The sequence below is a fragment of the Pantherophis guttatus genome, chromosome 5 (genome assembly GCF_059756535.1).
Source record: "Pantherophis guttatus breed Tessera chromosome 5, ASM5975653v1, whole genome shotgun sequence".
Lineage (NCBI taxonomy): Eukaryota > Metazoa > Chordata > Lepidosauria > Squamata > Colubridae > Pantherophis > Pantherophis guttatus.
Window position 1 is genome coordinate 1,361,052 of NC_142067.1, and position 25,977 is coordinate 1,387,028.

The 25,977-nt window shown below is 49.2% G+C and overlaps 1 protein-coding gene across 1 annotated transcript in view; it reads left to right on the forward strand.

Moving 5' to 3' along the window:
- STARD10 (StAR related lipid transfer domain containing 10) overlaps nucleotides 1-23,233 on the forward strand; it is a 39,172-nt gene extending 15,939 nt beyond the window's left edge. The window contains exons 2-6 of the mRNA XM_060682702.2: nucleotides 4,711-4,858; nucleotides 5,704-5,807; nucleotides 10,208-10,325; nucleotides 12,208-12,260; nucleotides 19,649-23,233. Coding sequence (XP_060538685.2) covers nucleotides 4,711-4,858; nucleotides 5,704-5,807; nucleotides 10,208-10,325; nucleotides 12,208-12,260; nucleotides 19,649-19,876 — 651 coding nt within the window. The 3' untranslated portion in view covers nucleotides 19,877-23,233. The remainder of the gene's footprint in view (nucleotides 1-4,710; nucleotides 4,859-5,703; nucleotides 5,808-10,207; nucleotides 10,326-12,207; nucleotides 12,261-19,648) is intronic.
- The last annotated feature ends 2,744 nt before the right edge of the window (nucleotides 23,234-25,977 follow it).

Genomic DNA, 25,977 nt, shown 5'->3' on the forward strand with positions numbered 1-25,977 from the left:
TGGTGTAAGTTGAGCACTACCTGAAAATCATTTTTTTCCGTGTCTTATAATTCCAAATGGTCAGTAAGTGGATGGTCGTAAGTCGAGGACTGCCTGCAAGTCACTCGTTAGTGCTGTTTTAAGGTCAAATGGTCAGTAAGTGAACGGTCGTAAGTGGAGGACGACCTGTAACCCACTTTTTTTCAATTCCACTGTAGCTTTAAATGGGCACTGAGCCAAACGGTCGTAAGTGGAGAACTTCCTGCACGGCTATGCATATTGATGGGGGTGTGCCGAATGCATAAATATATTTAAAAACCTCCGAAGTGCAGACATTTAGAGCCTCGGTCATGGAGGCTGGCCTTTTATTTTAGACTGCCGGTTGCCAGGAGGGGCTGGGAGAAGAAATTCCAGGAGATTAAAAAAAATATAAAAATAAAATTTAAGTCCCAGATTCCCAATGATTTATTGGGAAGTATTTTTAAGGAATCGTGGCTCTTCTGCAAACGAAAACCCGCAGGAAGGAGGGTGAAAGCCAAGAAAGAAATCGAGGGAATGAGAATAACAGGATATATAAACTGAAAAACCATCAACGGCCTCAAAGGCTGCATAATTGGGATCCAACATTCCTCTCGCTTTACTTGTTTTTGCATCTCTGTTCTCACTCTGTCATTCGGCTGATGTCGGAGTCCTTGCCGCTTTGCCGTTCCTTCGCACTCGCAGTCGCTGGGGGTCGGCTGACATATGCGTTGAATAAATTAATTGTTAAGGTTGATCGGATTAGTCAGACAGATGGATTTGGCCCTTTTGTTGGCCTGCTGACTCCTTCCTGAGGATTTGGGATAGACTGATGTGGGCGTGAGGGGCTCCTTGGTGCTCTCTGAGCTGAGTGGGTTTCTGGCAGACGTTTCACGACCCAACTAGGGAACATCATCAGTGCTGGAAGGGAGGGGGGGTTTGTGGAGAGGAGGAGGAGGAAGAAGAACACTGTGGAGTTCTTGGAGCTCCCTGAACTTGGTTGTTTTCTTGCAGACGTTTCACGACCCAACTAGGGAACATCATCAGTGCTGGAAGGAGGGAGCAGGAGGAGAGTAATAGCACTTCGACTTATATACAGTGCTTTACAGCCCTCTCTAAGCGGTTTACAGAGTCAGCCTTTTGCCCCCAACCATCTGGGTCTTCATTATACCCACCTCGGAAGGCTGGAAGGCTGAGTCAACCTTGAGCCGGTCAGAATCGAACTGCCAAACTGCTGGTAGCCGGCAGTCAGCAGAAATAGCCTGCAGCACTGCACTCTGCCAGCACACTTAATCTTAATAACAATAGAGTTGGAGGGAACCTTGGAGGTCTTCTACTCCAACCCCTATATCCAAGCAGGAGACCTTATACCATTTCAGACAAATGGCTGTCCAGTCTCGTCTTAAAAGCCTCCAGTGTTGGAGTAACCATAACTTCTGGTGGCAAGCAGTTCCACTGGTTAATTGTCCTCACTGTCAGGAAGCTTCTCCTTAATTCCAGGTTGCTTTTCTCTTTGATTAGTTTCCATCCATTGCTTCTTCTCCTGCCTTCAGGTGCTTTGGAGAAGAGGTGGACCCCCCCCCTCTTCTGTGGGGCAGCCCCTCGAATCCTGGACTGCTGCTATCCTTTGCAAGGAGTCCTCTCTGGCCTCATCCACCCAAGATGGAAAAATCAGCCTTTGAAACCAGCAACGTGGCCCCAGACAAAAGGCCTCCTTCGCCTTCCACCCCATCTGAAGCTCCGCAGAGGATGCTCACAGCTGGCGGTGACTCTCCGGTTGCAGGGTCCCGACCTTTGCGTGGGGCAGAGACCCCTCTGCTTTTGTCCGGCAGGCGCTGGTCGGCTGGCCGGGTGGCAAGAGAGGCATGATTTCATGGGGGCCGATGAAATATTTAGTGGCTCGGCTTGCCAGCCGGCGTAAATTGTAACTTGATTAATAATGAGAGAGTATAGAAAGCGAAACCTGAGGCCCCTTTTGGCTGGGAAAGCAGGACAGACACGTGACAGTTTGCTGGTGGCACAAGGGACCTGTGCGTGCCTGCCCACATGCACAAACGCACACGTGTGTGTGTGAGTGTGGTGGAGCTTTGGACAATCCGTAGAATAAGCGCTGTGCAGATTTCAGGAACAAAACAAGAATCTAAATCTGTGTTTCTGGACCTCAAGAAGTTGAAGATGGGAGGACTTCATCTCCCAGAATTGAAGTCAGAATTGAAGCTAGCTAGGGAATTCTGGGAGTTGAAGTCCACCCGTCTTCTTGAGGTCTAGAAACATAGCTCAAGATGCTACAGCAAGTCAAGAACAATTACAAAGCTTCCCCTTAACAACTGTAGCAAGAAAGGTCGTAAAATGGGACAAAACTCACTTAACAAAGGTCTGGCTTAACAACAGGATGGTTAATTGTGCCCGTAAGTCAGGGACTCCCTGCATTTTGTCACGGTTTTGGTGAATGCATTGCAAATTCACTGCAAAGGACTGAGGGCAATGTGATGGAGAAGGCAGGGCGAGGGGAAGATGCTGGCCAGGGGTCCAGATGTTGGAGCAGGTGGGCCGAGAAGGGGTAGTGAATTCCAGCCTTGTCCAGTGTGGGAAAATCAGGAAGTCCAGGCAGTTCAAATGGGAGTAAAGATTTATTGCAAGCTTAAACTCTCTACAAGAATCTGAACTACTAACAGCCAAAGCAAATTGACTGTAGATAAGAGTCAACAGAACTGAAGAAGCCTCTTGGATAAGAAGGGAAACCTCTTCAAAAAAAAAACAAAACCCAGTTCAGTTGTCTCTTGTAAAAGCACCTTTGGGACAACCATGACCTGGAAGACTGAGAATCGCCGTAGATAAGAGTCAACAGAATTCAAAGTGGGCTCGACTTAAATCTCCCGTGAGTGGAGAAGGACTCGAGACCGATGACGTATTTGACGCCTCCGTCCCTCAGGCTCAGCCTGGACATCTAAAAGTTTCCTTCCAGGGCTAGTTTTTAGACCTGTAAACTGGGGATGTGGGAAAGACCTTTTGATCATGTGACCATGAGGATGCTGTGACGGTCATAAGACTGAGGACTCTGTCATAAGTCCCTTTTTTCAATGCCTTTGTAACTCCAAACCGTCACTAAACGCAGGGTCGTAAGTCCTGTAGTTTATATTCCGGTAGTTATCTGTACAGGCAGTCCTCGACTTACAACAGTTCATTTAGTGACTATTTGAAGTTACAACATCCCTGAAAAAAGTGACTTATGACCATTTTTTCACACTCATGACGGTGGCTGCATCCCCCTGATCACGTGATGACAATTCAGACGCTTGGCAACTCGTTCGTACTTATGACGGTTGTAGTATCCCGGAAGTCACATGATCCCCTTTTGCGACCTTCTGACAAGCAAAGTCAATGGGAGAAGCCAGATCTGCTTAACGACCGTGTGACTCACTTAACAACTGCAGTGATTCACTTAACAGCTGCAGCAAGAAAGGTCGTAAAATGGAGCAAAGCTCACTTAACAAATGTTTCCCTTCGCAACAGAAGTTTTGGGCTGTATTGTGGTCATAAGTCGAGGACTACCTGTATAGATAATGATAAAAATTTTGAAATTTTATACTCCTTTTATCCAGCAGTAAATTCCTCTGAATTCAGTGGGGCTTTCTTCTCGACAGAGGGCTGCCCCATAGGGGGAAGAATTAATAATGCTATTATTTGATCACTACTAAAATCCTATTGTTTTATTCCTGCTTGTAACTGCCTCCTATTACAATATTTATATATAGCTGTTACGTTTGTATGCCTGCTTCCACGGTCCGCGAGAGAGAAGAGCCGTTTCTAAAGGAATAAATAAAAAAAAAATATAAATAATGCATATCTTCCTAAACTATTTTTAACACGAAAAACATCTCTGAATTTGCATATCCTTTTCCTCCAGTGGCGTCTTTGATGGGAGGCTCTTCAGCCGCGTTTCTGGGACAGAGGTTTCCTTTCATTATTTTAATGAGTCATTAGCTTAAAAGCGCATCGTTAATCCTAATGGTTTGGCCTGTGAGAAAAAGGAGATTTGGCTAGACACTCGCTCGACCGGTGTGCCGAATCCAAATGGCAGCAATTGTCTTTCTGGATTCAGAGTAAGGCACTTTGGGGCAGTATAGGTAGTCCTCAACTTACAACAGTCCATTTAGTGACCATTCAAATTACAACGGCACTGAAAAAAAATTATGACCATTTTTCACACTTCCGACCGTTGTAGCATCCCCAGAGCCAATGATCAACATTCAGGCGCTTAGCAACTGACTCATATTTATGACAATCAGGGTGTCCCAGAGTCACGTAATCCCCTTTTGCGACCTTCTGAAGAGCAAAGTCAACAGGGAAGCCAGATTCATTTAACGACCGCGTGACTCACTTAACAACCGCAATGATTTACTTAACAACTGTGGCAAGGAAGGTCGTACAATGGGGCAAACTCACTTAAGAACTGCCTTGCTTCTCAACAGAATTTTTGTGGTCGTATTATTTCACTTAGCAAAAAAATTCTGGGCTCAGTTGTGGTCGTCACTCGAGGACAGTGGGCAAGAAAGGTCGTAAAATGGGACAAAGCCAATGTCTCACTTAGCGATGGGAATTTTGACCTCCCAAATTGTGGTCGTAAGTCGAGGACTAACCATAAACGGAAAGCCGTCCTATGGAACGTAGCAGGGCTTACTCCCGCGTAAACCTACAGAGGTTTCTCTCCAGTGCAGGATGGATTGCAAAGACATCTCCGCGGAAACGCTGTACGACGTGCTGCACGACATCGAGTACAGGAAAAAGTGGGACACCAACGTCATCGAGACCTTCGACATCGGCAAGCTGACCGTCAACGCAGATGTCGGATACTACGCCTGTGAGAAACTGGGGTGGACGGGGTGGGGGGAGGGGGAGGTGGGACCAGATAAGCCCCAGAGGGAGGCTGAGCTGTGGGGACTCACCCCGGAGTGCCCAGTTATAGTTCTGGATTTGATACTTAGAACAGGAAGCTTCGTCATCAAATGTAGGTAGCCTTCCATAGACGTTTCGTGACCCAGCTAGGGAACATCATCAGTGCTAGAAGGGAGTAAGGTTTGTCCTCTGTTTACATACAGACGGGTTGCCTGATCAGTGTTACCCTGATCAAGGAACAACCAACTCAGACCAACAATCAAACAGTAAAGAACGGCCTCATCAAGGAACCACCAAGAACACCCCTCCCCACTCCCTTCTAGCACTGATGACGTTACCTAGTTTGGTAAGGAGACGTCTGCAAGAAAAGTACCAAGCTCAGAGAGCACCAACGACCACACAGTCCTCCTGCCTGCAATGCCCATCCCTTCTAGCACTGATGATGTTCCCTAGCTGGGTCATGAGACGTCTGCAAGAAAGCCACCAACCTCAGGGACCACCAAGGACCCCATAGTAGAAATTATCTCAGGTGTTTATTTATGCTGGGTTAATTTCTGTGACGGTGCGGGATTTAGCCTGGCTCAAGTGACCGAGAGCATTTAGGCTTGGCTCAACCAGAGTCCTGATCCCCAGGCGCCTCCCTTCTAAAGTCTCTCAAGGTTGGTGGAATCATTCAAATCCCATCCTGGATCTTTGGTTGCCCGGAAGCGCCTTCCCATCTGAAGCAGAAATCAGCCGCTGAGGTTGCCCGGCTGTTTGGAGCCCCCCCCAACTCATCTGAGCCCCCTTCTCTTCTCCCCTCTCTGGCAGGGAAGTGTCCCAAACCCTTGAAGAACCGAGATGTCATCACGCTGCGTTCCTGGCTACCGATGGGCAGCGACTACATCATCATGAACTATTCGGTCAAGCATCCTGTAGGTAACAGGGGTTTCTGGGGTGGGGCTGGGGTGGGGGGCTGGGGAGGGGGGAGGGGGGCATTTGCTGGGCAGCCTCAGTGGGGTCAGAAAGGCCGAGATGGTTTTGTAGCCACCACCTGTGCCATTGAAGCTCTGATGGGATGAGAATCGCCTTGGGAGGGAGGCAGGAGGAAGAGATGCAGGCAAGGGAGATCTTGGCCCCTAGAAGGAATGGAGGGGGGAGCGTCTCTGAAGGGCCCCTTCCCAGTTCTCTGGAAAGCCAAGGCAAGAGAGGAGAGAAATGCTTTCAGGCTGTCCAAGGGGTTTCATCTTCCTGCTTCTCCATCGTCTTCTCCAAGACCATCTCCATCTTCATCTCCATCTCCACTTCCATCCAATCTCCAATTCCCAGATTATCTCCACCCCATCTCCATCTCAACCTCCATCTCCGAGACTCTCCACCTCCATCTCCACTCCAACTCTACCTCCATCCAGTCTCCAATTCCCAGATTATCTCCACCCCATCTCCATCTCAACCTCCATCTCCGAGACTCTCCACCTCCATCTCCACTCCAACTCTACCTCCATCCAGTCTCCAATTCCCAGATTATCTCCACCCCATCTCCATCTCAACCTCCATCTCCACTCCACCTCCATCCAATCTCCAATTCCCAGATTATCTCCACCCCATCTCCATCTCAACCTCCATCTCCGAGACTCTCCACCTCCATCTCCACTCCAACTCTACCTCCATCCAGTCTCCAATTCCCAGATTATCTCCACCCCATCTCCATCTCAACCTCCATCTCTACTCCACCTCCATCCAATCTCCAATTCCCAGATTATCTCCACCCCATCTCCATCTCAACCTCCATCTCCGAGACTCTCCACGTCCATCTCCACTCCAACTCTACCTCCATCCAGTCTCCAATTCCCAGATTATCTCCACCCCATCTCCATCTCAACCTCCATCTCCACTCCACCTCCATCCAATCTCCAATTCCCAGATTATCTCCACCCCATCTCCATCTCAACCTCCATCTCCACTCCACCTCCATCCAATCTCCAATTCTCAGATTATCTCCACCCCATCTCCATCTCAACCTCCATCTCCATCCAATCTCCAATTCTCAGATTATCTCCACCCCATCTCCATCTCAACCTCCATCTCCACTCCACCTCCATCCAATCTCCAATTCTCAGATTATCTCCACCCCATCTCCATCTCAACCTCCATCTCCGAGACTCTCCACCTCCATCTCCACCCCAACTCCACCTCCATCCAGTCTCCAATTCCCAGATTATCTCCACCTCCACCCCACCTCCATCCCATCCCATCTCCATCTCCAGTTCCTTCTCCCTTCACCTCATCTCCACTTTTCTCTGATAATCACTGCCAAATTATGACCAAGAAAATACTCCAAATGAGAACCAGTTTGGACTCTAGTAGTTAAGATACCTGGCTAGAAAGCAGGAGGCAGTGAGCTTATGTCCTGCCTTAGCTGGTTGGGCGACTTTGAGCCAATCACCAGGAGACGGTGAGTTCTAGTTCTGCCTTGGGCCCTGTAGCAGCTAGAACCTTTAAGTAAGAACGATCCTAGACTCCATTTGGTGAAAAAGGTATAGTTTACTAAAGGTCAAGCAGAGTACAGTAGACCAAAGCCAGATCTAAGGTTCCCACACCAATTATTCCCAAGAATAATCCTCCCTTGCCAGGATCCCCCCCCCTACCTCCCCCCCCCGGTTAGCCCTCGATGGTCCAATCAAACTAGATGCTGATGTTGCTGGAACAGTCGTCCTTGGTATGCAAAGGACTGAATTCGAGTCTCCAGCTGGTACAGTGACCTGTGGGCTCCTCCAGTCCCCCCTCCCCTTCGGCTTCCCTTCCCCCCCCCATAGCAAAGGTGTAAGACAAATGTCGGGGGGCAGTTTTGACCTTCTGCCTCCCTTAGAAAAAGTTGCCGTCATCGTCCCCACTGCTGTCACTTTCCACGGTTGACTCCGCCTCTTCCGTTGCAGTTCCCTCGTCTTCGCTCGACGGCGGAGTGAACTCTACGACTTTGGCCCGCTTGCACACTGCTGTGTTGCGTTTGGCGCCTGGTTTCCTTCGCCTCGGGCTTTTGGGGGCCGATCGCAGGGGAGGGCAGTCGCTCACCCCGTGGCCCTTCTGTAGACACCGGACGCACCAGATCGGGCGTCGTCTGGAGCTGGGGCCTTGTCTGCCCGATCCTGGGGTCCTGTACTGTCGGTCGCAAATCTCAGCCAGGCCAAAGTCCACCTTTTGGGCTAGGACATACCACTCGTGGAGGGTCTTGGCCGAACCTCTGCGCAGGCAGACGAAAAGCACTTCTGGATCCAAGCCTCGTTGGAAATACTCGATGAGCCTTTCTTCCCCCTCTCTCCTGAGCCGATCAAGCAGAGGCCGGAACTCCCGGATGTAAGCGGTGGCGGTTCGTCTGCCCTGCTTGATGGTTTGCAGTTGGCCTTCCGATCGGCCAGAGGGTCCTCGAAGCGCTGACTCAGGGCGGCCATGAAAGCCTCGAAGTGATGCAGCTCTTCGGCCTCCTCCTCGTACAGGGTCACGGCCCAGTCAGCGGCCTCCCCGTCCAGGGCTCTCACCACGCAGTACACCATGGCCTCGTCACTGGGGAGGACGTCTGCGTATCTTGTCATGAAAGACCATACTCGGACAAGCAATGGCCCCAACTGCTTCAGGTCCCCGTTGAATTTCTCCCGTATCCGTAGTGGCCGACAATCACCTCTGGTCACCGGGGTGGCTCGGGCTGGTGGCAGGGCTGGGACCGGCAGTCGTGGGACGGGCTGAGCTGCAGCGGGTGCTGGTGCTGGCCTCCAGTGAGTGGCCTCGACCACTGGATCACAAAGCATCATCCCTGAAAAATGATCTCCAGACATGTCAACAGCCGTGGCTTGTAGGTCTCTCTTAGCCAATGTCGGCTTGATTGGATGCCAATCTCTGTGCCCAGGCCTTTGAGTGATGGTGACTCCCTCTGGGGGCTCCTCTTCCAGTTGCCTGACTCCCAGGGACCATCGAGGTCACCCTCTCTCTGGGGAGGGCTCCCACCGTCCTTCGGGGCACGGGGGCAGAGGCCTCGGTTTCCACATCGAGGTCTTTGCCCGTGCGCCAAGGTCAGCCTGGCCACGCTGGGTTCTCCTCTGAGCTGGCTGGGATTCCACTTCCCCCTCCAGCTCGGGAATCTCACCTCTGCCCTCTGGCCTCGATGTGGCATCTTCCCGTTTTTCCATCTCCTCCTCCTTTTCCCGGCTGGCACAGTCCCCACCGTGGAATAGTTCTCCAGGTGGATCGACGGCTCGATGTCAGCCCTGCCTCAGCCTTTAAGTAAGAACGATACTATTGGGTGTAAAAGGCAGAGCTTTCAAGCAGAAGGCAGCAGAGCAAAGCAAGATCGAAGGGACCTGTGCCAAGTTCCCAAGCATAATTCCTCCTTGCCAGGATGCTCCCCCCCCCGGCTCTTAGCCCTCGGTCGTCCAATCCTTTTCAAGCGAGGTGTTGATGATGTTGTTGGAAGGGTCCTCCTTGGTATGCGGCTACATTCCTTCCTGGGTGCTTGTCCTTGAATTCGAGTCTCCAGATGGCACAGTGAACTGTGGGCTCCTACATGCAACCCCTCCCCTTTGGCTTCCCTCCCTCCCACCCACCCCAGTTCAGTCAGACTGGCACCGAAGCAAAAGTGTAACCCAAATATGAAGCCGGCACTTCCGACAGGGTGCCAGTCACCAGGAGGCTACGAGTTCTAGTTCCCCCTTAGGTTATGAAACCTGGCTGGCTGGGGGATTCTGGGAGTTGAAGTCCACATGTGCTAAAAAGTTGCAAAGGTTGGAGACTCTGCTCTGGGATGCTTCCATGGGCTCCGTGGCCATTAGAAAACAAATGTGAAGAAAAACTAGGATGATTAAGAGGCCTGGAGACTAAAACATACGAAGAACGGTTGCAGGAACTGGGCCTAGCTAGTCTAGTGAAGAGAAGGACTAGGGGGGACAGGATAGCCGTCTTCCAACATTTGAGGGGCTGCCCCAAAGAAGAGGGGGTCAAACTATTCTCCAAAGCACCTGAGGGCAGGACAAGAAGCAACAGATGGACACTAATCAAGGAGAGAAGCAACTTAGAACTAAGGAGAAAATTCCTGGCAGTGAGAACAATTAACCAGTGGAACAGCTTGCCACCAGAAGTGGTGAGAGCTCCATCCCTGGAGACTTTCAAGAAGAGATTGGACAGTCACTTGTCTGAAATGGTCTCCTGCCCGAGCAGGGGGTTGGAGTAGAAGACCTCTAAGGCCCCTACCAGCTCTATTCTGATCGGAATAAATGCACACATCATGTTAGGGCCAGTTCCAGGTTTTGCTGCTGGGAGTTAAAGTTTTCCACTGGTCTCTTTTTAGAAATACCCTCCGCGGAAAGACATGGTCAGAGCCGTCTCCATCCAAACGGGCTACCTGATCCAGGGCAAAGGAGCCAAGAACTGCAGCCTCACCTACCTTGCTCAGGTAGACCCCAAAGGTAAGGTTGCGCCCTCCCACCGTGCGCCAAGGGAGTCACTCCACCCGGTTGGGCAGAGGTGCAAGACTTTGGGCTTTGCTTCCTGGGAAGCTGTGCTTGCAAATATTGATTTGGTCAGGTAATCCTTAAACTCAAAGCCTTTATTGTCATTGTATATCCTGTAGACAACGAAATTGGTTTAACTTGCAACCGTTCATTTAGTGACTGCTTGAAGTCACGTGGTCAAAATTCAGAGGCTTGGCAACTGGTTCGTATTTATGACGGTGGCAGGGGGTCTCGTGATCCACTATTGCAACTTTCCGACAAGCAAAGTCAGTGGGGAAGCCAGATTCGCTTAACAACCGTGTGACTAACTTAACAAACACAGTGATTCACTTAACAACCGTGGCAAGGAACATCGTAAAATGGGGCAAGCTCAGTTAAGAACTGACTTGCTTGTCCACGGAATTTTTGTGGTCGATTGTGATCGTATTTAGCAAAATAAACTTCGGGCTCCATTGTGGTCGTAACTCAAGGACTACTTATATAATCCACAACTGAGCCCAAAATACCTGTTGCTAAGCAAGGCAGTGGTCCAATGAGTTGTGCCCCATTTACAACCTTTTGTGCCATAGTTGTTAAGCGAATCAGTGCCGTTGTTAAGCAAATCACATCGTTAAGTGAATCTGCCTTCCTCCATTGACTTTGCTTTCCGGAAGCTGGCTGGAATGGTTCCAGGTGGTGACTGCATGACCCCAGGACAGTGCAACTGTCATAAATACAGGTAATCCTCAATGTACGACCAAAACTGAGCCCCAAAATTCTGTGGTTAAGCAAGAAAGCTGTTAAGTGAGTTTCGCTTCAGTTTATGGCCTTTTTTGCCAACAGTCGTTAAGCGAACCAGTGGTTAAGTTAGTAACACGGTTGTTAAGTGAATCGGGCTTCCCCATTGACTTTGCTTGTCAGAAGGTCACAAAATATGATCATATGATCCCCGGGACGCTGCGACCGTCATAAATATGAAACCAGTTACCGACTGACTAAATTTTGATCAATTGAGCATGGGGATGCTGCAAGGGTGAAAAACGGCCATAAGTCCATTTTTTCAGTGCCGTCGTAACTTTGAACCATCGCTAAGTGAACGGCTATAAACCGAGGACTACCCGAAATCCCATCCGTTGATGCCAGCTGATTGATTCATTCCTGAAAAGGAGACCATCTGCATTTCTAAAACATAATTGGTGGATTTCCAATCGTATAAATAAATCAGTAGCTACTAACATGGAATCGCTTTGTGGCATCAAATATTCATGGCTTGTGTGGCTTCCAAACTCCCTGACCATAGTTGTGTTGTGTGGATCACTTCCCCAAACGGGGGGGAGGGTCATTGATACAAGGAGTGCAGGTGGACGTGGAACTGACCGGCGTCTCGTGTATACGGCCACAATTGGGAGAAGAATTTCCATGGCTGAGACAGGCTGCTGTTAAGGGAACCGTGTTCGATTTTACGACCTTTTTTCATCACGGCTGTTAAGCGATTCACTGCCGTTGTTAAGTGAGTGATTGGGTCGTTATGTGAATTCGGCTTTCCCCCGTTGGCTTAACTTGTTGGAAGGCCACAAGTGGTGGCCACATGACCCCAGGACACTGCAAACCATTCTAAATACATTCTGGTGGCCAAGCTCCTAAATTTTGAATTATGCGACCGTAGGGGTGTTCTGGAGGTCGTAAATGCGAGGACCATTCAAAAGTCACTTTTTCAGTGCTGTTGTAAGTGAACGGTCACTAAATGAATGGTTGTAAGTCAAGGACTACCTGTATCTCTGAATTGCCTTGTAATCTAAACTGGTTAGCCTGAGCGAGTCGTGCCCTGATCAGTATTTCGATTTTTTCTCCGTTGCAGGTTCTTTGCCAAAGTGGGTTGTGAATAAATCTTCTCAATTCCTGGCTCCCAAGGTAAGGTGGGATCCATTTTTCTCTTCTTTCTGCAGCTACCTGGCTCACCTGGGCTCATCCAGTGGCCAGGAGTGGCTGGAGGTTCAAGACCTCTGGCTGGGAATAGGTGGGAATATGTCTATGGAGATTATTCTCAGCCATCCCAAAGGTGCTTTTTTCCCCAAAAGGCAACTGGACTTTCTGGTTTTTTCTTGAAGACGTTTTGCTTCTCGTCCAAGAAGCTTCAGAACTTTTCCAGATCTAAAGAAGCTTCTTGGATGAGAATGAAAATGTCCTGTTGCCTTTTGAAAAGCACCTTTGGGAAGAGGTGGGAGAATGATGTGCCTTGGATAAGAAGATCATCCAAACGCAGCTCCATCTTCATCCATTGTTTATTCCATTTCAAATCCATTCACTATTAGGACTTCTCTGGGAAGATTAAAATAATAATATTTGTAGCTCAGGGTTGAACCGTGAGATCCTTGGTGCTCTCTGAGCTTGGTGGTTTTCTTGCAGATGTTTCATTATCCTAATAGGTAACGTCATCAATGCTAGAAGGATGTGGGGTTTGCAGAAAGGAAGAGGAGGAGGAGGAGGACGACTGTGGGGTCCTTGGCTGCCTTCTTGCAGACGTTTCATGGCCCAGCTAGGGAACATCATCAGTATTACAAGAGAGTGGGTGTTGAGGAGAGGGGGAGAAGGAAGAAAAAGAAAAAAAGAAGGAGAAGAACTGTGTGGTCCTTGGTGGAGAAGGATGTCTGTGGAGTCTATGAACTTGGTGGTTTTTCTCCAGACATTTCATGGCCCAACTAGGGAACATCATCAGTGCTAGGTGGGAGAGGGGTTTACAGGGAGGAGGAAGAGGAGGAAGAGGAAGAGTACATCATCAGTGCCAGAAGAGAATGGGGTTTGCAGGGAGAAAGAGGAGAAGGAGAAGGGAGGAGGAGGAAGGAAAGAGGAGGGAATGAGAAAGAGAAGGAGAGGAGGAGGAAAAGGAGAAGGAAAAGGAGAACTGTGGGTGCTCTTTGAGCTTGCTGATTTTCTTCTAGACATTTCATGACCCAAATAGGGAACACCATCAGTGCTACAGAATGTGGGGTTTGCTCTCTGTTTATATAGTGTAGCTTGCCCTGGCAGGATGGCTTAAGAAAACGTTTAATAGATGGTAAAAAAGGATTATTCTTGTTGGTTTATGAGATGAGAAGATAGTGAGGTTAAGATATATTAGACTTCAGAGGTGATTTAAATCTTGAAAAGCACTCCTCTGTTTCTCCACCCTGGCATTTAAACGACGCTTTGGATAGTAAATAGATCTTGCAAAACCTACTTTTGCAGATTTATAGAAGTTTTATCTCTGCGCGATTCTTCTTAGGAGAATATTGGGGAGGTTGCTGGAAAAAAAAAATCCAGAGGTTGGAGGTTTTGGGGTTAATCAATCAAGACTCGGAGGTTATTGATTCCTTTTTATGGGAAGTTGAAAAGTGGAGCTGAGATGGGCATGAATTATTGAGGGCAGCAGGTGTGGGAGGAAGAGTGGGCATGGTCTCTGCTGGGGAACGGCTGGAAGGTCCCTTTGATCTTGAAATGAGGTGGATGGAATTTAAAAAAGAAGAAGAGGAAACATTTCAAAGATATGAGGCTCTTCAAAGAACGTTTAATACGTTTTTGCGGGCAATCGCTTTGCTCTCAGAGATGCAGTTCAGGGCTTGGAATATAAACTGGTGGTGATTTGGATTTGGGGAGTGAAATTGACCGAAGATAGCGAAAGTTTCGATTGGTTCTTAAGGAAGATGGCCAAATTACTAGTGACAAGTAGTCCTCGACTTACGACCACAATTGAACCCAAATTTTCTGTTGCCGAGTGAGAAAGTTGTTAAGTGAACTTTGTTCCATTTTACAAGCCTTTCTTGCCACCGTTGTTAAGTGAAACACTGCCGTTGTTAAGTTAGTGACACGGTTGTTAAGCGAATCTGGCTTCCCCCTTGACTTTGCTTGTCAGAAGGTCGCAAAAGGGGATCGTGTGACCCAGGGATGCAACCGTCATAAATACGAGTCAGTTGCCAAGCGTCCAAATTTTGATCACGTGACCATGAGGATGCTGCAACGGTCGTAAGTGTGAACATTCACTTTTTTCAGTGCTGTTGTAACTTCAAATGGTCACTAAGTGAATGGTCGTAAGTCGTGGACTACCTGAAATGGTTCTCACTGTCAGGAAATTCCTCCTGAGTTCGAGGTTGGATCTCTCCTTGATCAGTTTCCATCTCTTGCTTCCTCTCCTGCCTTCAGGGGCTATGGACAAAATTGGCTTCTTTTGGTCAAGGAAAACCTGCCATGAAAAGGCTTTCAAAAGAATATAAGACTGCCGAGGCCTTCCGAACTCACAAATGGGCTGCATTTGTGGGTTGTGAGAAGCGTTTGGCAGAGATTAGCAGAGGCACCTCTCTGGACTGATGTTCCTGGATCAGCTCCATCATCAATCAGATTGTCCCAAGGTTTTTCCCAAAAGGGAACTGGACTTTCTTGGGTTTTTTTTCCTTGAAATTTTTCCTTTTTTCATCCCACAAACTTCTCAGTCTCTGGAAAGAGTGCAGAGAAGAGCAACCAGGGTGATTGGAGGACTAAAACATACGATGAACGGTTGCAGGACCTGGGCATGGCTAGTCAAGTAAAGAGAAGGACTGGGGGAGACAGATAGCAGCCTTCCAATACTTGGGGGGCTGCCACAGAGAGGAGGGGGTCAAGCCAGGGCTGAAATCCAGCAGGTTCTGACAGATTCTGGAGAACCGGTAGCGGAAATTTTGAGCAGTTTGGAGAACCGGCAAATACTACCTCTGGCTGGCCCCAGAGTGGGGTGGGAATGGAGATTTTGCAATATCCTTCCCCTGCCACGCCCACCAAGCCACGCCCACAGAACTGGTAGTAAAAAAAAATTGGATTTCACCAGTGGGTCAAGCTATTCTCCAAAGTACCTGAAGGCACTTCAAGGAGGAACGGATGGAAAATAATCAAGCAGAGAAGCAACCTGGAATCGAGGAGAAACTTCCTAACAGTGAGGACAATTAACCGGTGGAACAGCTTGCCACCAGAAGTTGTGGGTGCTCCATCCCTGGAGGTCTTTAAGAAAAGATTAGACGGCCATTGGAATGAATGAAATGGTGTAGGGTTAGAAGACCTACACCAATGGTGTTGGACTAGAAGACCTCCAAGATCCCTTCCCACCTCTGTAGTTGTAGGATTCTGTTAATGTAACTGTACGGTAAATGAGTAAAGTCTAAACAAGCTCTTAGCTGGAGCAAGGGGTTGGACTAGAACAGGGGTCTCCAACAGGGTTGGCCACTTTAAACCTGGAGGACTTCAACTCCCAGAATTCCCCAGCCAGCTTTGCTTTCTGGGAGTTGAATTCTGGGAGTTGAATTCTGGGAGTTGAATTCTGGGAGTTGAATTCTGGGAGTTGAAGTCCTCCAGGCTTAAAGTGGCCAACCCTGTTGGAGACCCTTGGACCAGAAGACTTCCGAGGTCCTCCAACTCTTGTTGTTCTGTATTCTGATCCCGTCCCCTTCCCCTCCCTTCATGAGCGGCCCCCCTGGTTGCTGAGAGATGGCGTGAAGCCTCCTGCTCACAATGGGCCGTGGAAAACAAAACAACCCCGTCAGCAAATGCAACCGAACCTCCCGCTAATGAAAAAGGGGGAAGAGGACAAAAAAAAAAGAAAGAAAGAACCTGCAGGAGAAGCAGACAAAGAACGAGGAGGCTGCCTTTGTTGTCGCCTTGAAGCGTATCGGCTTTCCAGAGACGGAAAAGGTCTTAAGTTTCGAGGGCGGCTTTGTGTTCCCCGACAATGCCGTCCTGTTTGAAAAGGGATCGTTGCGTTTCTCTCCCGTGACAAAGACGAGTTCGGGAGCCCTTTCGGTGGGGAATGAGATTGCCAAAAAGCGGCTTGGCCTGTTTTGAGCCCCGAGGCCCGCAGATCTGCAGGGAGGTTTGAATCTTGGGGAGACCCATGGAAAGGGGGGGGACCCTGCTCCTTCCTAGGTCCAGAGATGGTGGGGAGAGGGCCGTGGCAGAGTGTGTGTGTGTGGGGTCTTGTTGGGAGTGTTGGGTAGGTTCGGATGCTGCAGTCCATGCAGCAGTGAGGCAACACCGAACAGGTTGAAGGTGTAGGAACACATCATTCCATCAGAATAGAGCCGGAAGGGAGCTTGGAGGTCTTCTAGTCCAACCCTCTGCTTAACTAGGAGACCCTACACCAGTGTTTCTCAACCTTGGTAGCTTGAAGATGGGTGGACTTCAACTCCCAGAATCCCCCAGCCAGCAGCGCTGGCTGGGGGATTCTGGGAGTTGAAGTCCACCCATCTTCAAGCTTCCAAGGTTGAGAAACAGTGGGCTAGGGAATTCTGGGAGTTGAAGTCCACCCATCTTCAAGCTTCCAAGGTTAAGAAACACTGGGCTAGGGAATTCTGGGAGTTGAAGTCCACCCATCTTCAAGCTTCCAAGGTTGAGAAACACTGGGCTAGGGAATTCTGGGAGTTGAAGTCCACCCATCTTCAAGCTTCCAAGGTTGAGAAACACTGGGCTAGGGAATTCTGGGAGTTGAAGTCCACCCATCTTCAAGCTTCCAAGGTTGAGAAACACTGGGCTAGGGAATTCTGGGAGTTGAAGTCCACCCATCTTCAAGCTTCCAAGGTTGAGAAACAGTGGGCTAGGGAATTCTGGGAGTTGAAGTCCACCCATCTTCAATCTTCCAAGGTTGAGAAACACTGGGCTAGGGAATTCTGGGAGTTGAAGTCTACCCGTCTTCAAGCTTCCAAGGTTGAGAAACACTGGGCTAGGGAATTCTGGGAGTTGAAGTCCACCCATCTTCAAGCTTCCAAGGTTGAGAAACACTGGGCTAGGGAATTCTGGGAGTTGAAGTCCACCCATCTTCAAGCTTCCAAGGTTGAGAAACAGTGGGCTAGGGAATTCTGGGAGTTGAAGTCCATCCATCTTCAATCTTCCAAGGTTGAGAAACACTGGGCTAGGGAATTCTGGGAGTTGAAGTCCACCCATCTTCAATCTTCCAAGGTTGAGAAACACTGGGCTAGGGAATTCTGGGAGTTGAAGTCTACCCGTCTTCAAGCTTCCAAGGTTGAGAAACACTGGGCTAGGGAATTCTGGGAGTTGAAGTCCACCCATCTTCAAGCTTCCAAGGTTGAGAAACACTGGGCTAGGGAATTCTGGGAGTTGAAGTCCACCCATCTTCAAGCTTCCAAGGTTGAGAAACAGTGGGCTAGGGAATTCTGGGAGTTGAAGTCCACCCATCTTCAATCTTCCAAGGTTGAGAAACACTGGGCTAGGGAATTCTGGGAGTTGAAGTCTACCCGTCTTCAAGCTTCCAAGGTTGAGAAACACTGGGCTAGGGAATTCTGGGAGTTGAAGTCCACCCATCTTCAAGCTTCCAAGGTTGAGAAACACTGGGCTAGGGAATTCTGGGAGTTGAAGTCCACCCATCTTCAAGCTTCCAAGGTTGAGAAACAGTGGGCTAGGGAATTCTGGGAGTTGAAGTCCATCCATCTTCAATCTTCCAAGGTTGAGAAACACTGGGCTAGGGAATTCTGGGAGTTGAAGTCCACCCATCTTCAATCTTCCAAGGTTGAGAAACACTGGGCTAGGGAATTCTGGGAGTTGAAGTCTACCCGTCTTCAAGCTTCCAAGGTTGAGAAACACTGGGCTAGGGAATTCTGGGAGTTGAAGTCCACCCATCTTCAAGCTTCCAAGGTTGAGAAACACTGGGCTAGGGAATTCTGGGAGTTGAAGTCCACCCATCTTCAAGCTTCCAAGGTTGAGAAACACTGGGCTAGGGAATTCTGGGAGTTGAAGTCCACCCATCTTCAAGCTTCCAAGGTTGAGAAACACTGCCCTACACCATCTCAGATAGGTGGCTAGTTGTTCTCCTTGATTAGTTTCCACCACCAAGCATTGAGCTTACCACCAAGACCTTCAACAGAGGAAGCTGAAGACATTTGAAATCCAGCCGTCTTCCTCAGAACCTGGAAGCTCGGTTTGAAATGTCTTTGGGTTCCTCGGGCATCGATAAGGGGGCTTTTGGGTGGTGCTCCAGGTTGGAAGCTTGGACATCTCCTGGGGATGACCAACTCTTGGTTGGTCTGTTGATGTCCTTGATCCAAAAGAAGGCTTCTGGGATTGCTCCTTTTTAGGATTGGAGCTTTAATGCCCAAGAGGAAAGGGCTGCTTGGTTGACCTCATCAGAAGGTCTTTTGGTGTTCCTCAAGAGAGGAGGTAGCTGCATGTCCTTGGGATTGAGCAGCTGAGTCTCCATTTCTGAAGGCATCTCTGGAGGAAGTGACTTTTGAAGCTGAAGAGCCTTCTGAATTTCCTCCCCCCCTTTGCCGGGCGAAGGCTTCCTCCTCCTCTTCCATTAACTTCTCCTCCTCTTCTTCTTCCTCCTTTCTTTTTTCCTCCTGTGTCTTGTCTAACTACTACTACTACTACTACTTCTTCTTCTTCTTCTTCTTCTTCTTCTTCTTCTTCTTCTTCTTCTTCTTCTTCTTCTTCTTCTTCTTCTTCTTCTTCTTCTTCTTCTTCTTCCTCCTCCTCCTCCTCCTCCTTTCTTTTTTCCTCCTGTGTCTCGCCTAACTGCTACTACTACTACTACTACTTCTTCTTCTCCTCCTCCTCCTCTTCTTCTTCCTCCTTTCTTTTTTCCTCCTGTGTCTCGCCTAATTACTACTATTACTTCTTCTTCTTCTTCTTCTTCTTCTTCTTCTTCTTCTTCTTCTTCTTCTTCTTCTTCTTCTTCTTCTTCTTCTTCTTCTTCCTCCTCCTCCTCCTTTCTTTTTTCCTCCTGTGTCTCGCCTAACTGCTACTACTACTACTACGTCTTCTTCTTCTCCTCCTCCTCTTCTTCTTCCTCCTTTCTTTTTTCCTCCTGTGTCTCGCCTAATTACTACTATTACTTCTTCTTCTTCTTCTTCTTCTTCTTCTTCTTCTTCTTCTTCTTCTTCTTCTTCTTCTTCTTCTTCTTCTTCTTCTTCTTCTTCTTCTCCTCCTCCTCCTCCTCCTCTTCCTCCTTTCTTTTTTCCTCCTGTGTCTCGCCTAACTACTACTACTTCTTCTTCTTCTTCTCTTCTTCCTCCTTTCTTTTTTCCTCCTGTGTCTCGCCTTACTACTTCTTCTTCTTCTTCTTCTTCTTCTTCTTCTTCTTCTTCTTCTTCTTCTTCTTCTTCTTCTTCTTCTTCTTCTTCTTCTTCTTCTTCTTCTTCTTCTTCCCCTCCTCCTCCTCCTCCTCTATTAACTTCTCTTTCTCTTCTACCTCCTTTCCTTTTTTCTCCTGTGTCTCAACTAACTCTCCTCCTCCTCCCTTCTTCCTCCCTCGGCTGACTTTGTTTCTCACCCTCTTCCTCCTCCCGCAGGCCATGAAGAAGATGTACAAGGCCTGCGTCAAGTACCCCGACTGGAAGCAGAAGCACAGCCCCCACTTCAAGCCCTGGCTCTACCCGGAGCAAAATACCCTGCCCAGCCTGGCCCTCTCCGACCTCTCCATCCAGCACGCCGACTCCCTGGAGAACATTGACGAGAGCAGCCTGGCCGAGACCAAGGAGGAGCGGGCCGAAGGCAGCGACGAGGACAGCGTCAACTGAGGGCCCACCGGCCGGAGGGGGGGAGGGGAGGGCGGGGAGAGCTGTGCCGCCCACCCACTGTGACCCACACCCACCCACCCACCTGGGCTCCTTCTTGCCTGTGCAACTCCTGACTTCGCAAAGGAGGCAGGGTGGGCCGGCCTCATTTAGTGCCGGTCATAGGACAGGATTCTTCTCCTTCTCTGGAGGGTCAGTGAGTCATGGGACGCTTCAGGCAGAGAGCCAGGTTTTCGGAGGAAGGCACCCCATCATGTTGGCAGTTCCCCCTTCAACCCCCCCCCATGCCAGACACCCCCGTCTCCTCCTGTGGCTGGTTTCTTTCCTAGCTTTTTCTGCAACGGCCACCTTCCTTTGGCTGCACAGAGGGGTGGGGGGAGGGAAGAAGAGCCGGGGTCTTTCCACGGGACCCCTGAGCTTTGCAAGACGGCAGGTAATCCGGAGGAAGGAGGACATTTCTTCCCATGAAGGCATCTGCTGCTCCTTGGAGAGGTTGGGATTGGGGGGTGCTACCTTGGCAGAGACCCCCCCCTTGCAAAGCCTTTTGCCTTTACTGGGGGGGGGACAACATGGGTAGAAGGCCTCCCCCCCCCCCAGCAAGAGGTGGAAGGCTGCTGGATTTCCAGTTTCAGCTTCCTCCAGCCTTGACCAGGGAGCCCTTGGGGGGGGTCCTACCTACGCCTGCAGCCTCTTCGGTGTTGCGTTATTGCTGCATCCTAGTGGACGGCAGACCAAAAAGCCCCTCCCCACATGACAGGACCCCCCCACCCCCAACACACACTGCCAAGGCCCTCTCCCCACCATCTCTGGACCCAAGAAGGAGCAGGGCAGTGGTGGGTTTCACTTACCTTTGCTACCGGTTCGCTCGCACAGCTTCTGAAGCTTCTGCGCATGTCATCCGGGCAGGTGGGCGGAGCCTCCCGCCGCTGCTATTACCGGTTTGCCCGAACCGGGGTGAACCGGTAGCAACCCACCACTGGAGCAGAGTGCCCCCCTCCCTGTGGGTCTCTCCGAGATTCAAAATTCTGGGATGGGTCAGGATGGCAGCCACGATGGTTCTGCTCACAGCTCTGCCTGTCTTTTGCGTGCCTCGCGCTGGCAAGACTCACGAAACGCCACCAGAGCTTTGGTGGAAACATCCCAATGGCCACTTGTGCCCCGTGGACGCCTCCTCTCCCCCGTGCGCCCCCCCCCAGGTCTCGTGGAAAGCCCTGGATGTTGGGCAGGGCCATTGCGACCTATGGGTGGGCATGATTTCTACCGTAGCACGTCCGCTTGCTTTCTCACCTCACAGGTGGTCCTCGACTTCACTTAGTGACCGTTCGAAGTTACAACGGCACTGAAAAAAGGGACTTACGGCCGTTTTTCACACTTACGGCCGTTGCAGCATCCCCAGGGTCACGTGATCCAAATTCAGACGCTTGGCCACTGACTTGTATTTATGACGGTCGTGGTATCCCTGGGGTCACATGACCCCCTTCCACAACCTCCTGAGAAGCAAAGACAAGGGAGAAGCCAGATTTGCTTAACAGCCGTGCTACTAATTTAACTACTACATTGATTCGCTTAACAACGGTGGCAAGAACGTTCGTTCAATGGGGCAAAATTCACTTAACAAGTCTCTCGCTTTGCAACAGAAATGTTGGGCTCAATTGTGGTCATAAGTCGAGGACTACCTGTACCAAGATGGGCATGAAGTGCGACTTGCTTATGGAAGGTAGAGATGGACCCTAACCTTAACTCTCAGACTCTTTCCCACGGCTCATCTGCAAGCATCTGGCTGCCTTCTGTAGTGGCTGTGAGTTCTGCCTTCATGTCCTGGGTGAGTCCACCTGTAAAGTCCTTCAGCTTGGAGAGGGGGGGCCTTCGGCTACTTTGGGGGGGGACATCAGCTCCCTGCTTTGACCCTGCTGGTTTCAGCTGGACCCAGGGGGAGAATGATGGCACCCCCCAAGAAGCCAATGTCCTTCTGGGCCCGCTCTCGGATAGGTAGGGAGAAGGAGAGTCCATCCTGTAGAGCAGGGGTGTCTCCAACCTTGGCCACTTTAAGACCTGTGGAAAGCTATGGAAAGCAAAGTTGGCTGAGGAATTCTGGGAGTTGAAGTCCACAGGTCTTAAAGTGGCCAAGGTGGGAGACCCCTGCTGTAGAGGACATCTCCATCACATTGCATCATTTGTGATCCCTGAGGTCTTCAGGCTCTTGTCCAACGGGCAGTTGAAGCCACTTCAACTATCTATCTCTATATCTCTATGTAGAGATGGAGGCACGATATTCTGATGGTGTGACCTAACAGAACGTGGCAACAGCCTTCTCCGGCTGCCAGATGGGCCACGTCCAAGAGCAGAGTCACCTTGCCAGCCTAAACAGGTGGACACCCTCTGCTGTGCTCCTCTTCCTCCCAATGAAATTGAGCTCTGTGTGTGTGTGTGTGTGTGTGTGTGTATCTGTGTGTCAGCAAATTTTTTTGGGGGGATAAGCTGCCTACAAAACATGGGGGGGGGGGCCCTTCCCAGTCAGGCCATCTTGGGCCAATCCAGGTGGGAAAGGCCAGGTCTACAGGTGAAGGTTCAATGAACCTGATTTATTGCTAAAAGCGTAGGGGATCTTCTCAACTCACGATCAGCACCTGCTAGAGTCAAGGGGATTCAAGTGAAGTTGGACTTAGTTTGCGGCTATGTAAGGATTCTAGGCTGGTGCCTCTTTTGACGCCACCCCCAGTTCTGCCATTTCTTCCCTTAAACCAAGCATGGAAAGGCAGCTGGGGGCAACCGAGACAACTTTTCCACCTTTGTTCTGGGATTATTAACACTCTTTCTATGCTGGGGAGTACCTTGCCTGGTGGGGGAGCCCCTACCTCAGGGGTCAAGCAGCAGGAGATATTGGGGGGATGCTTTCCATGGAACCTCCCCTCTCTCCCTCTCTCTCCCCCCCTCTCTCTTTTTCTTTCTCTCTCTTTCTCTTTCCCTCTCTCTCTTTCTCATTCTCTCTCTCTCGTTCTCTCTCATTCTCTCTCATTCTCTCTCTCTCTTTTTCGTTCTCTCTCTCTTTCTATCTCTCTTTCCCTCTCCCTCTCTTTCCTTTCTCTTTCCCCTTTTTCTCTCTTTCTCTCTCTTCCTCTCTCTCTTTCTCGTTCTCTCACTCTCACTGCCCCCTGCCGAGTCTGTAAGGCTAGTGGAGCAGGAAAAGTGAGATTTGACTAGCCTTAAACTGTAGGATTGTAACTGTAGCTTTCAGGGGCTGCTTTCCCTATAGCCCCTTTTGCATTTTGGGGGGGGGGGGCGGGATTTAAAAAAAGAGGGAAGTGGATTTCATATCTTGTTACTGGACCATTTGTTTCAAAATAAACGGAGTTCAAATTCTTTGAGTGTCTCACTTGCAAAGAGGTGGAGACGACACGCTGCCCTGGAAGAACAGGAGCAAAACGTCCTGCAACGAGTGCCAGGATTCGAATGAGGGGCCTAAAAGAATGGGCCAGCAGGTGACCGCAAAGCCCATGGACCTGCCTTGCTGTCCAGAGTCTGTCTCCACCTGATAGAATGATAGAGTTGGGAGGGACTAGAAGGGTCATCTTTTCCAGTGTTTCTTGCCCCCTTTTGAGAGGGGGGCAACTACAACTCCCAGAATTCCCCTGACAGAGAAGGTGGATATGGTTGGGGGAGAGTTGGAAATGGGAAGAGTTGGCGGTCTATGACATATAAACTAGGATGTCCTACCGTGGTGACTTTATGACTTGTGGACTACAACTCCCAGAATTCCCTAGCCAGCTCTTCCAACTTCCCCAACTTCCAACTTCCCCAACTTCTCCTCCTTCTCTTGTCTGGGGAATTCTGGGAGTTGTAGTCCCCCCCCTCTTAAAGGGGCCAAGAAACACTGGACTAGATGACCCTTCTCATCCCCTCCATCATTCTACAAGGTGGAGAATTCTGGGAGTTGAAGTCCACAAGTCTTAAAGGTGCCAAGGTTGATTTGCATGGGAGAGATGCTCACACAGCAGCAACACAATAATGCAAAATCTTCATCAATTGTTTTTAAAATGTTTTAAAAATATGTTTCGAATTGTGAGCTGCCCGGAGTCGTTTGGTGAGCAGGGCAGCTATAGAGATCAATCAATCAAATTAATTGACCCACTCAAACCCTTGAAAAGTTCAAAACTGAAAGGATGCCACACCTGAGCAATTCCTCCTTAGTTAAACATGTGCAGGTTAAATTCAGAACTTTCCAAGATCAGCAAGGACATCAAAACGTGGGTCAGCCTCTGCCTGCCAGGTAGTCCTTGACTCACAACAGTTGTTGTTGTTGTTGTTGTTGTTATTATTATTATTAATTGAATTTGTATACCGCCCTACTCCCGAAGGACTCAGGGCGGTGAACAGCCGAATAAAATACATATAATATAAATGTTAAAAAACCATTAAAATACAATTAGATAATTGGCCAGGAAAACAAAATTTAAAACACCCCAAGTTCATAAGACAAGTTTAAAATTTAAAAATTTAAATTTTTTTTAAAAACAATTTAAAAGAGAGGTTAGGCCAGGCCGGCCTGCTGAAATAGAAATGTTTTGATGGCACGGCAGAAAGTGTGTAGGTTCATTTAGCGACCATTCATAGTTGCAATGGCACTGAAAAAAGTGACTTATGATCATTTTTCATACTTACGACCAGTGTCCCTGTGGTCATATGATAAACATTCAGACGCTTGGCCACTGACTCAGACTTACGACAGTTGCAGTGTCTCGGGGGGTCATGTGATGATCCCCTTTGGCGAGCAAAGTCTAATGAGGAAGCCAGATTCACTTAACAACCATGTTACTCACTTAAAAACTGCAGTGATTCACTTAGCAAGAAAGGTTGTAAAATGGGGTAAAACTCAACATATGTTTCACTTATGAACAACACATTAGGACTCAGTTGCGGTCATAAGTCGAGGACTACCTGTAGATGAGGACATTCATCTAAGGGCACTCCACTACAGCCTCCATTCTCCCCACCCTGCAAGACTGCCAGAATGCTCGCCTGTTAAAAAAAGAAAAATAAGGGAATTAAAAACCAGCAAGTGTTTGGGGTGCTCACCTCTTAAAGATGGTGAAGAGAGGCCAGCCAGCCTCCCAGAACAAGAGGGAAAAATAGGGCCTGTCTGTTTGTTTGTCTGTCCGTCCGTCCATTTATCTTCAAAACATCCAAAACGAGTCCAAAAACGAGTCCAGAGCTGCAACATCCAAGAAATTCAGATTTCTAGCCAAACTTCTCTTCCAATTCGAGGCAGGGAAATAATAGGCGGGGATGAAACAGCGCCCCCTGCTGTCTCCTTGGATGCAAAACCTGTTATTCTGCTAGCTGTTTTTTTCAATGTTTCAACCCTGGCCCTTTAAGATGGGTGGACTTCAACTCCCAGAATTCCCCCAGCCAGCATGGCATTCTGGGAGTTGAAGTCCACCCATCTTCAAGGTGGCCAAGCAAGAGAAACGCTGCCTTAGAGAGAGAGAAGATTGCAGGCTTCATAGCCAAGCATTATACAGGTAGTCCTTGACTTACAACCATTCATTTACTGACCAAAGTTACAATGGTACTGAAAAAAGTGACATGGCCATTTTTCACACGACTTTTGCAGCATCTCTCTGGTCCTTTGATCAAAATTCAGACCCTTGGCAACTCAACTCATATTTATGACGGTTGCAGTGTCCCAGGGTCACGTGACGATCCCTTTTTACGACCATCTGACAAGCAAAGTGAGTGGGGAAGCCACCATCCATCAACAACCGTGTTGCTAATTTAACAACTGCAGCGATTCACTTAACAACAGGGGCAAGAAAGGTCGTAAGATGGGGCTAGACTCATTTAGCAAAATTTTGGGCTCCATTGTGGTTGTAAGTTGAGGACTTGCTGTATGTGGAAGACTTAAAGCTCAGTTTGCTCTGTTTCTTGAGATGAGAGAATCCCATTGGTCAAACTTCCACCACCTGAGGGACCCCCTGGGTCCCGTTTGCAGAAGGCCCCTCCCTCACCTCTGAACAGGTGGGCAAAGCTGCAGAGCTGGAAATGCAACAGACACACATTCCACCCTCCCCACCATCTCCTAAACCAGCCTCCCAGTTTTAACTCCC